The sequence below is a fragment of the Dama dama genome, chromosome 12 (assembly GCF_033118175.1).
Source record: "Dama dama isolate Ldn47 chromosome 12, ASM3311817v1, whole genome shotgun sequence".
NCBI classification, from domain to species: Eukaryota; Metazoa; Chordata; class Mammalia; order Artiodactyla; family Cervidae; genus Dama; species Dama dama.
This window is the reverse complement of record NC_083692.1, coordinates 42,722,473-42,734,631: the sequence shown is the minus strand read 5'-3', so window position 1 is coordinate 42,734,631 and position 12,159 is coordinate 42,722,473. Positions and strand designations below refer to the sequence as shown.

General features: G+C 36.0%; 1 protein-coding gene across 7 annotated transcripts in view; it reads left to right on the top strand.

Moving 5' to 3' along the window:
• Positions 1–3,097, top strand: part of GABPB1 (GA binding protein transcription factor subunit beta 1) — a 62,858-nt gene extending 59,761 nt beyond the window's left edge. For all 7 annotated transcript variants that reach the window (XM_061157134.1, XM_061157133.1, XM_061157138.1 and 4 more), the window contains exon 9: positions 1,592–3,097. In XM_061157134.1, coding sequence (XP_061013117.1) covers positions 1,592–1,744 — 153 coding nt within the window. In that variant the 3' untranslated portion in view covers positions 1,745–3,097. The remainder of the gene's footprint in view (positions 1–1,591) is intronic.
• The last annotated feature ends 9,062 nt before the right edge of the window (positions 3,098–12,159 follow it).

Genomic DNA, 12,159 nt, shown 5'->3' with positions numbered 1-12,159 from the left:
GAAGTTTATCTTTTCTAATATTTCCTACCAAATCAGGGTAAGTTTTTAATCCATATTCAAAACTTTGACTGGCAAAGGATCTTATTAGGACAGGTAAAATGGTAAAACATTTAAATGCTCAGCTGTGTGTTCTCCTACCAGAGCAAGGTGGTCTAGCTTGCACCCTTTCTAAAGTCCTGCAGTTCACTGCCAGGGACTGGTGTCCATTGCTCATATGAGGTTGGCATCTTGCCTGTAGTAAGGAGAAAAGAGTAGCAGGGTAGGGCTTAGGCATTTCTTAACTTGGAGATGACAGACACATCTTTCTTCTACTGTACATTTTATGTAATTGGACAATTTGGAGACTACATGTGTAATCAATCACTCCAACTTTTGGTGGACTCATGGGAAAAACTAATGTTGGATCTAGCTTCATTCCCAGTGTAAGCAAGGCAGTGGATCACAGGAAGGCAGGACTATTATACATGTTCCTTCTTATGGACCATGTGAATGGTGAAGGGAAGGGAATCTTTTGGTGTTCCCAATGGACATGGGTCAAGGAGAGAGTGGAAGGGACCCTTATAGTATCCTCTTTCCCAGCAAGCTGCCAACCCCTTGCCTTTACCTTCAGTTTTCTCTGGTTAAGTGTGAACCTGGCCTAATTTTATGACTATTAGTTCTGCTGTTGTCCCCCACCTCATTCAGAGGGCTTGTGCTTCTGAGATGAGATTGAGCTTGGGCCTGTGCAAGTTGAGTTTTTGTCCATATACTTACTGGAGGTATGGGAAAGGAGTTGAAATGTTTTCCTTAGACAACTGTATAAGGGCAGAGTGAGGAGGAGGAGAAAGAATATCATTTTCATTGGACCAGATTTGTGTTTCGCCCTCAGTTTATTCACGAACTTAATACACGTGTTTTACAATATATAATGAATCACAATAGAGAAATTAATATTTTAATGGTTTGTAAAATGGTATAATTTAGGAAATACTAATCTAGACCAGCCCTCTTCATTTTGAAGGTGAGGAATCTTGCTTGCTATCATAGGAAATGATAGTCTTAAACAAAGTAATAGTAGAACCTCATAAACCTGACTCCTTATTATTGTGTTATGGGAAAGCTACATCATCTCTGAGCATCATTTTTCTCATCTATAAAATGGGCATAATATCTATCTTAGAGACTTATTATTGGAAATCACCTTGTTAATCAACATATATAATGGGTTTTCAATAAATACTATTTCTTTTATAATTAGTAGCTTTTTAACACCACAGATAAAGATGTAAAGAGGTATGGCTATATATTTCCCTATTAAAGTTTTTCACTAGTTTCTATAGTTGGTATAAAAGTACAGGTACCCAGTTTGGGGTCATCATGGTAGTTTTATTTCTAATTAGCAAATAATTTCCTTGAGGTCAGAAACTAATCTTTATCTCATAGTGAGAAGCTCAAAATGAGGGCTTTAATTATAAGGGAATTGGTTGAAAAAGCAAGATGTCTCAGAAATAGCAATAGATAGCTACTTTTAACTACTATAGATTTCTTTATTTGTAGGATATATGCTTGAATGTGTTAATGTATAAAAAAAATAACTTTTTTTTTTAATTAGGAGAGAGAAGCTCTTCAGAAACAGCTGGATGAAGCTAATCGAGAAGCACAGAAATACCGACAGCAACTTCTAAAGAAAGAACAGGAAGCAGAGGCCTACAGACAGAAATTAGAAGCTATGACGCGTCTTCAGACTAATAAAGAAGCTGTTTAATTGAAATGAACATATAGTTTGAGTTTACTTTTGCTCAAGAAAGAATACAATCTTGAACTGTACACAATAAGGTGCAGTCATGGGAAGACAGGATAATTGAAGAGACTGCAGATGGATAATTGGACTTAAGCCATGAGCTCTGAGTTCTTGTAACATAAAACTTTAGAAGTTGTGAAATGTATTTAAAACTGAATTCTGTAAATAGTTTTTTTTTTTTTACAGTTCCAAATGAGTTGATAAAGATTGTTGAAGAGATCCAAAAATACAATAAGCCACCGTTTTTGTGAATTCTTTTTGATATTAGTATGAACCTTAATTTCTCAGAAATGGAACAGTTTTAAGGGTGATCGTTGTTGATTAGACCAAATGTGTAACAATTATGTGGTGGACTGATGCTGGAATTACTCCTGTCGGTATAAACTTCTATATGAAGAGAAGATTTCTACCAGGAAATCTTTGTACAGCTTTAAGTTGTCTCAGATTCTCTGAAAACATTTTTTAGAAAGCAGATTTTTATATTTGTTCAATTTCAGCTATACCCAAGTAGATTTACATGTATATGAAGCAAATATTTTTTAAAACTTTCTGTTTGTACATATTCTGCATGTTTTATAATTTTGGAATGCATCACTTGCATAGGTATTATTTTTCCCACAAAGATGATGAAAATTACTAGGAAAGAAAGAAACCCTTTTATTCTGTAGGTCCTTGAAACTAAGTAAGCTAGCAGCTGGTTTTATTGGAATGACAATGTTCTTGGAAGGAGCAGCTTACAAGATACCTTAAATTTGCAAACTGCAAAATTTATGCTTTTTTGAAAATTTCGTAGTGGGGACGTGAAACTATTCTGTGCCTTCCATCATGATTTCCACATGAAAGCACTTTAAGGCACTGGATTTTAAGATAATGTTTTTGGAAAACTCAAAACATATGGGTTTCTGAAATACTTCATGGACTCATTTCCCCCCCAGGAAATTATTCTTACAGAAAAAAAAAATTGCTTTTGTATGTAGAACAAGAACTTTTTGTACTACAGTGATGCTATAGATATGTCTAACATAACTTTTACTTCTCCCTGTGAAAGCTGTAAGTCTGTGCTGTGACTGGCTCTCATCACAGTATTGTTGAATTCCACAAATGTATGGACATTAAACTCTGACATACTGTTGCTTTTTTTGTAAAACATAACTTCAAGCTCTTTTCCTGGTTTATTTTTTAATGTTTTATTGCTTTATGAAAATGTTTAACCCTAAGACCCTTCTAGATTACCTATACTGTATAAAGAAGCAGTTACCCTTAAAACTGTACTCTGGCCTACTTTTCTATTTTACAATTAAATATCTTTTCCACATATGTTCAGTGTAGACTTATATTTTTGACCACATTTTTTCACACATTAAAAACTTTGTTCTGTGTATTATGGCAATATTCCACCCTTGCTGTTGAGTCACTAAGTCATGTCCAGCTCTTTGTGACTCCATAACTACAGCACACCAGGTCTTCCCCTGTCCCCTGGAGTGTGCTCAAAGTCATGTCCTTTGAGTGAGTGATGCTATCTAACCATCACATCCTCTGCCGCCCTATTCTCCTTTTGCCTTCAGTCTTTCCCAGCATAAGGATCTCTTCCAGTGAGTTGGCTCTTCTCATCCAAACTATTGGAGCTTCAGCTTTAGCATCAGTCTTTCCAGGGAATATTCAGGGTTGATTTCCTTTAGAATTGATTGGTTTGATCTTGTTGCAATTCAAGGACAATCAGGAGTCTTCTACACCACAATTTGAAAGCATCAATACTTTGACGCTCAGTGTTCTTTATGGTCCAACTGTCTCATCCATATGTGACTACTGGAAAAACCGTAGCTTTGACTATACGAACCTTTGTTGGCAAAGTGATGTCTCTGCTTTTTAATATGTTGTCTAGCTTGTTCATAACTTTCCTTCCCAGGAGTGAGCATCTTTTAATTTCATGGCTGCAGCCACCATCTGCAGTGATTTTGGAGCCCAAGGAAACAAAGTCTGTCACTGCTTCCACTTTTCCCCCTTCTATTTGCCATAAAGGGATGTGACCAGATACCATCTTAATTTTTTTCTTAGTTTAGTTTTTTTCATGTTGAGTTTCAAGCCAGCTCTTTCACTCTTCTCTTTCACCCTCATCAGGAGGCTCTTTAGTTCCTCTTCACTTTCTGCCATTAGAGTGGTATCATCTCCATATTTGAGGTTGATATTTCTCTTGGCAGTCTTTATCCCAGCTTCTGAATCATCCAGCCTAGCATTTCGCATGATGTACTCTACATACACTTGATGGACATGAGTTTGAGCAAGCTCCAGGAGCTGATGGACAGGGAAGCCTGGTGTGCTGCAATTCATGGGGTTGCAAAGAGTTGGACACAAGTGAGTGACTGAACTGAACTCTCCATATAAGTTAAATACGCAGGGTGACAGTATATAGCCTTATTGTATGCCTTTCCCAACTTTGAACCAGTTTGTTCCATGTCCGATTCTAACTGTTACTTCTTGACCTGCATGCAGGTTTCTCGGGAGACAGGTAAGGTGGTCTGGTACTCCCATCTCTCTAAGAGTTTTCCACAGTTTGTTGTGATCTACACAGTCAAAGGCTTTAGTGTAGTCAGTGAAGCAGCAGTAGACATTTTTCTGGAGCTCCCTTGCTTTCTCCTTGATGCAATGAATGTTGGCAATTTGATCTCTGGTTCTGCCTCTTTGAAACCCAACTTGTACATCTAGAAGTTCTCAATTCATGTATTGTTGAAGCCTAGCTTGAAGGTTTTTGAGCATAACCTTACTAGCATGTGAAATGAGTGCAATTGTACTGTAGTTTGAACATTGTTTGGCATTGCACTTCTTTGGAATTGTAAGAAAAACTGACCTTTTCCAGTACTGTGGCCACTGCTGAGTTTTCCAAGTTTGCTGACTTACTGAGTGCAACACTTTAACAGTATCATCTTTTAGGGTTTTAATTAGCTCAGCTGGAATTCCATCACCTCCACTAACTTTGTTCGTGGTAATGCTTCCTAAGGCTCATTTGACTTCACACTCCAGGATATCCAGTTCTAGGTGAGTGAGCATGCCATTGTGGTAATCTGGGTCATTTAGACCTTTTTAAAATAGTTCTTCTCTGTATTCTTGTCATCTCTTTTAAATTTCTTCTGCTTCTCTTAGGTCCTTACTGTTTCTGGACGTGGTCAAGCAGGAAATGGCAAGATTGGACATTAACATCTTAGGAAAAAGTGAGCTAAAGTGAACGGGAATGGGTGAATTTAATTCAAGTGACCATTATATCTACTACTGTGGGTAAGAATCCCTTAGAACAAATGGAGTAGCCCTCATAGTCAACAAGAGTCCAAAATGCTGTACTTGGGTGCAACCTCAAAAATGCCAGAATGATCTCGGTTTATTTCCAAGGCAAACGAACATCACAGTAATCCAAGTCTATGCCTCCAACCACTGAGGCAAAGAAGCTGAAGTTGACCTATGAAGACCTATAACACCTTCTAGAACTAACATCAAAAAAAAGAAGTCTTTTCATCATAGAAGATTGGAATGCAAAAGTAGGACGTCAAGAGATACCTGGATTAACAGGAAAGTTTGGCCTTGGAGTACAAAATGAAGCAGGGCGAAGGCTAATAGTTTTGTCAAGAGAACGCACTAGTCATAGGGAACACCCATTCCCAACAACCCAAAAGATGACTACGCATGGACATCACAAGATGGTCAATACCAAAATCAGATTGATTATATTCTTTGCAGCCGAAGATGGAGAAACTCTGTACAGTCAACAAGAACAAGACCGGGAATTGACTGTAGCTCAGATCATGAGCTGCTTATTGCAAAATTCAGTCTTAAATTGAAGAAAGTAGGGAAAACCACTAGACCATTCAGGTCTGACCTAAATCTAATCCCTTATAATTTTACACTGGAGATGACCAATAGATTCAAGGGATTAGATGTGGTAGACAGTGCTCGAAGAACTATGGACAGAGGTTCACAATATTGTACAGGAGGCTGTGACTTTGGGGGAAGTCCACTTTTTTCAGAATCTGTTATGTTGGACTTGTTTAATTGCTCAATCATCTATGCCTGATTCACTGTACTATAAAATAAAAACTTAGACAAGAATTTATAACTAAAAAAGGGTATGCTTTTTCTTTTCTCTTTTTAGCTTCTGTTTTTAGGTGGGCTGGAAAAGCTTTGTATTCTACTTATTCTCAGTGGTGTTATGGGCAGAGGTTTAAAAGAACTGAGAATAAAATATTAACAATAAAAATGTTCAGAAATCCACATTTAATGTGTTTCTAGTACATAATGATGGATTTATAGTTAATGGTCATCAAGTTGCCACATTGATAGCTAATTATTTCCACTGATGTGTAAATGAACACCTTCCTTATTTTCTTTTTTAGAAAACAATACACATTTGCAGTATTTGTGTGAGAAACAAAGATGCATGGTGATATTAATTTTTGCATTGGGTTAAGGATGTTTCTGTTTATATTTTCATGAAAGGCATCAGATACTGATTTTAAATGAGTGGATACCTTCTTGAGCAGCCCTTCTCAACTAGACCCTTGCAGAATGAAGCCCTAATGTCCTAAAGGTGAGAGCCTGATGAATTAATTCCTGGTAATGCATTAGTTTCTTTCCCATGCATCTGGAATAGTACTGGTTAGACACTGAGTTCATTACATGTCTTGATTGCCTAATTACTTAATTAAGACTTCACTGTGCAGAGTTGCTAGAACTCTGAGATTATAAATTCTAGATTGATCTGTGGTGATTTCAGGAAGCCTCTTCTGACAACTGGTGTATGCAGAGACTACACTTCTCAACTAATTTTCATTTCTTGTTATTTTATTTCTTTCTCAATTACTTCCCCAAAGGGCTTGTGATGTGATTTATTTTTATTAGAAGTTATTTTCTCATGTTGATCTTTCCTAATATCAACAGCAAGATAGTTTTTCATTTACTCTAGCTCTGGATTTGTTTATGATGGTTGAGGGTTGGGACTTGGAGAGATTTCTTCTGTGACATTCAAAATAACAGCTGAAGACCAAAGGAAATAAATCTGAAATCCCGTTTAATTTGGACTACATGTTTTTTAGCAAAAAGATCTGTATATAAAATATATTCAAAACATATTGCTAAAGAAAATCTGTGCTAGTATGTTTCTTCAACATAGTCATTTATGATACTATTTATTGAAAACTAGAAGAAACCCTTGCACATAACAGGAACTGATGAGTTGACAGACATATTCACGGATGCTTTATGCTGATATGATTATTTTTTTTTGTATTACTCCATACAAAGTTTCTTCCAGATAAAAATCTGTAAAATTTCTTTGTGTCTTAATACCTGAAAAACCAAAACGTATCAAGAAGAAAACCCTTTTCAGATAAAATCACAAAACAATTGTAGGAACCTTTATATCCATATGGATGGGTTCCCAAGGCATCAGTACTCAGGCTTATATAGCAAACAGAGAAAAAAATTTTTCTATTCACCTAGCTTCTATTGAGTAAATATCTCCTTCCATCATGTCAGATCAACTGAGGAATGTACTAACTAATATATTTGTTATTTCATTAAGTCATATTTATTGTAGTTGGATTTCATTATAGATAACTAGTCTCTTGTCGTTTTGAATGATGTTTGCTATTTGCTTTCTCTATGTTAGGTGAGAACATCTCAGGGCACATGGACTCAGTTTGACGTAGGCTCTGGATTCATTCTCAGATTACTCTGTATAATTTATAATGGAAAATATACCTCTGATTCCAAATCAGAATTTTGATATCAATATTTTTGTGACTTATTGAAACTGTTTTCCAAGTATATAGATAGTCTTAGAGTTTTTTACATCATTTTGATACCCTGAGCTCCTTTAAAAAGATTTCACTTTAATAATAGTCAAATAGTTTGGATATGGTTCTTGGGGCTCTTCATTTTTAGATAAGTATTGTAATTCTCCCCACAACTGCTGTTTTCCTCCTGGAAACATTCGGACCTGATCTCTGTGACTCTGCCCAGTATTCTCTGTTAACTGCTTACGCAGGTTTTCATTTGAGTGGTTTTGATCTCATGTGCATGGCTAATATGTTTTCTATGTATATAAATAAATACAATTCTAGTCTTATGGATTATAATTACATGGATTATGATTTTGAATTTTATGAATTTTAGTAGTCTGTAAGAAAATATTTTTCTTGTATGCCAGATTAAAGTCAGTAAAGCATTAACTTTTGTATTACTATTTTTCATATTTATCCTATACTTGCCATCCTTATATTCTCAAGAATTAGGTTTAATTTGCTTTTGCATATTTTGCTATAGAAAAATAACATACATTAAGAAAGTTTTCACCTAAATGAACCTGTATTCTCTTTTTATAAGATATTTTGGTGTGCCAGAGAAGTGACTACTTCCAAACTTTTCCTCTGCGTATAATAATAGACTCTTGGCATCAAACGCTGAAGTATGCTAAGAATGCTTACTACTTTTGTTAGATAAAATTCAATACTCATTTGTTGTTTTAATAAAGGCTTCAAAACATATAGAAGGGCATAGAGAATAATTTAACAAACATCCACATACCTACACCAAAGTTTAATAAATCTTAAAATTACCTTTTTTGCTTCAAACCTTTTCTGTTAAGAAATTGAGTCTTACAGATGTAGTTGAAGTCCTTTTATCTCCCCTTTTCATCTCATTCCTCTCCTAGAAGACAGCCACTATCCTGAGGTTGAGATGTTTTGTTCTACATACATTTTCATGCTTTTTCTTCATACCAAATTTCATAAACATAGGGTAGAGTTTTCTGTGGTTCTTAAACTTTGTTAAAGTTATCATTTTATACGTCATTCTGCATATCAACTTTTTCAGTTTGTTAACATTTTAGATATTAATTCATACCTGAATATCTAATCATTCATTTTGACTGTTATATAAAATTAAATAAGGATATAGTAAGTCCCATACACATGAATCGTCAAGATGCAAACTTTTAAAGATGCAAACATTCATGCCAGCCCCTGTATGCCAGCTATTGTACTGTACTACTATACTTTTCAAGGAACTATACTGTAAGATTAAAAATGCTTTATTTTCTGTTTTTCTATATTCATATGATCTGTGTGAAAGTATTATAAACCTATTACAGTACAGTACTATATAGCCTATTGTGTTAGTTGGGTACCTTGGCTAACTTTGTTGAACTTACAAACAAATTGGACTGAAGTTGCTCTTGGAACTCATTCGTATGTAGGGGACTTAACTGTACACCATGTGTATTTTTTCTTTGTTTTATGTATAAATATATCACTATTTTTGGCTGTTGTAAATAGTACTGTGATGAATATCCTCATGTTTGTTATCTTTGTATGTACATGTATGTGCTAGGTTTTCCAGAAAATGAAATTGTTAGATGATGGGTCAGCAGTTTTACCAGACATTGTCCAATTGCTTTCCAGAGTGGCTCTGAATAGAGACAAGAATTCTCACTTCCCCACATCTAACAAACACATGATTTTATTACACTATTTTGCCAGTGTACATTGGTCTGAAATTGTTCTCATTATTTGTAATTCCCTATTACTAGTGAGGCTGAACATTTTTTCCCTGTTGTTTCTTGTCCATTAGCATTTATTCTTCTGTGAATTGCTAGTTCATGGCCTGTAATTTACTGTGTATTTTTCTTATTGATTTGTTGAAGTTTACTATTTTTTCTGGAAACTAATCTTTTGCTGGAGGTAAATAGTTTCCCCCAGTGTCTGACTTAAAAAAACCTTTTTAAAATTGTCTCAATCAGTACATGTTTACTAAGTATTATGTGCAACCCCAATGCCAGGCTGAGTTAGAGTATTGTATCAGTGTAATACTCAAGGAGCCTATATATAAGGTGGAATGAAGTTTTAATTTACAGCTTGAATCTTTTTCTCTTTTAGTTGAATACTATCTCCTTTTTATTATGTACACTTTTCCAGATAATTAGAAAAAATTTCATTTACACACTTACTGTTTTTAGAGGATGTAATATACTACTCAAGGTAATTTTTTTCCATTCTTGCACTACATTTTTCTTTTGATATTTTACAGTTGTGTTTTGAATTGTATTTGAAAGGACAATGAATGTTTGAATTATTGCATGTGATGTGTACTTAAACATTCAGAAGCATTTACAGCAAAACCTCCAAAAATTAAAATTTCACTAGCCCTGACCCTAAAGCTCTGGTGTCTTAAAAGCTGTAGTTACCAAAGTTGAGAGAAGCAGCCTGTTGTGTTAGAAAGACTATAGATATTGGAGACTATAGATAATCCTGGGTTCAGATCCTGAACCCTTAGATTATTATTTTGTGTAATTTTAGCCAAGTGTTTCAATTTCCTTGAGACTAAGTTTCTCAAGGATGAGAGAGAAGATGGCTTTCACTAGGTTGTGAAGATGGAACCAAATCGTATGTATTAAAACTGCAAGGCTGGACACAAAGGTGTGATTTTCTGCTGTCCTAAGGCAGTGTTTGTCTGTCCACTCCATCCTTATGCTACCTTCCCCAGTGAGCAACTAAGCCTGATTGCTCTTTGTACAAGTAGTTGCTTCCTGGAGGAAGCTGGACTTCCTTTTCCCTCCTATCATGTAACCTCTTTTAGACTGGCCTTAGCCTACATCTGTATTACATCTGTGCCCAGTGCTTCTTCAGGGGGCAAAATACCATTACTGTGGGCACAGCAATCCCCTTTCATTACATGGCTGAAAGTGAAACCAATTCCTCAGTTCTAAGCAGTTCCTTGGAGGCATAGCTCTCTGTCTTCAGTCCTACTATTTCCTTTGTTTCCAGTAAAATCTTGTTTCCTTGGTGGCAGTTTCACCACTTTATTTGCAGTTCACACTGCCCCCGTTCATCAGACAAGCATAATATATCTTTGTGGAGTTTCTCAGTGAAGTTGGGAGTTCTAGGCTCTTATTTCTGTTGTTGCCTGACTTTAAGGCACACACCACTAAGCTTCTTACTTTTCTAAATTCAATTAAAAGTGAAAAGGATAGACCAAATGTGGAAGACATCACATCTCAGTTCTCTCAAGCAGAATTTAAAACATTCCAAACAGCAAATTGTATAAAATTAACAAGTTATTACTATAACTTTTATTTTATATAATCTGTTCACATCTAAAATAACAGAACGCACTGTTCCTATGTGTGGAGAGATGGGGAAACATTGATACACTTACTCTTCCTGGAAGGCATTTTGCAAAACCCACCAAAACTTTTACTCAACAATTCTACTTCTAGGAATTTATTGAAAGAAATATCTCACTGTGCAAAATTGTTCTACTTTAATATTATTAATAGCAACAAACAAAATTCCCCAAACTTAATTGTCCAGATACAGGATTGGTGGAAGGTTCCAGTATATGCATATGGTAGAATATAATGCAGCCATTAGAATGTTAAACAATTCTTTCCCTAGAGTGCAGTATGATTAAATTTTTAAATGTCCCATGTCTAAATGTGAGGTATGTGCGTGATGAGTCTATGCACGGAGTTACAAGGAGGCGTACACTGTGAGTATGAGTGTGGCAAGTGAGATGGAGCTCTAGGGCGTGTGGGCTTAGGTGCTCGGCCTTAGTTGCCCCAGGGCATGTGGGACCTTAGTTCCTTGGCCAGGGATCGAACCCACATCCCCTGCAGTTGAAGGTAGATTCTTAACCACTGGACTACCGGGGAAGTCCCAAGAAAGTTACATTTTATTATCATCACGTTATTTTAAAAATTTAGTTTAATTAAAATAGGTAGTAAATGCTCATTAAATAAGAAAGTAAATAAATACAGTAAAAATAAAAGTTATAAAAGACAGCTGTGCAAGATCCTCTTCTCACCTCCAGGCCCATCTGCTCAATTCCTATTCCAGGTAACTACCATTATTAACTACTTATTAATAATTTCAATTTTACTTTTTGTAGGGAGTCGCATAAAAGCAAATCTATGCTCCATTCTCATTGTCCCCATTTTTTTCACAAATGGTGCCCTCTGTTGTGCACTGTGCTGTTTCCCTCAGCCCTTGGAGCCTGCTCCTTTTTCTCTAGAGTTGCACTGTGCATGTGCCTTAGTTAGTTTCCTGGTCACGGACAGTTACGTTGTTTCCAGTCTTCTGCTACTACATACTCCTCCGCAAAGAAGCCCCTTGTATGCTTGTCATGTCACAGCTGCACAGGGGTATCTGAAAGTGGAAGAGGTGGGTCAAGGGCAAGTACATTTGCAGTGTTACAGATATTTCCAGATTGCCCTGCCACCTCTTTCTATGGGAGCACCTGTTTTGCTGTCGGCCTGTCCACAGACTGTATTAGCAAACAGAGTGTGTTATTCCGATAAGTATAATATAGTAGCTGAGTATAGATTTAAGTTGATTTTC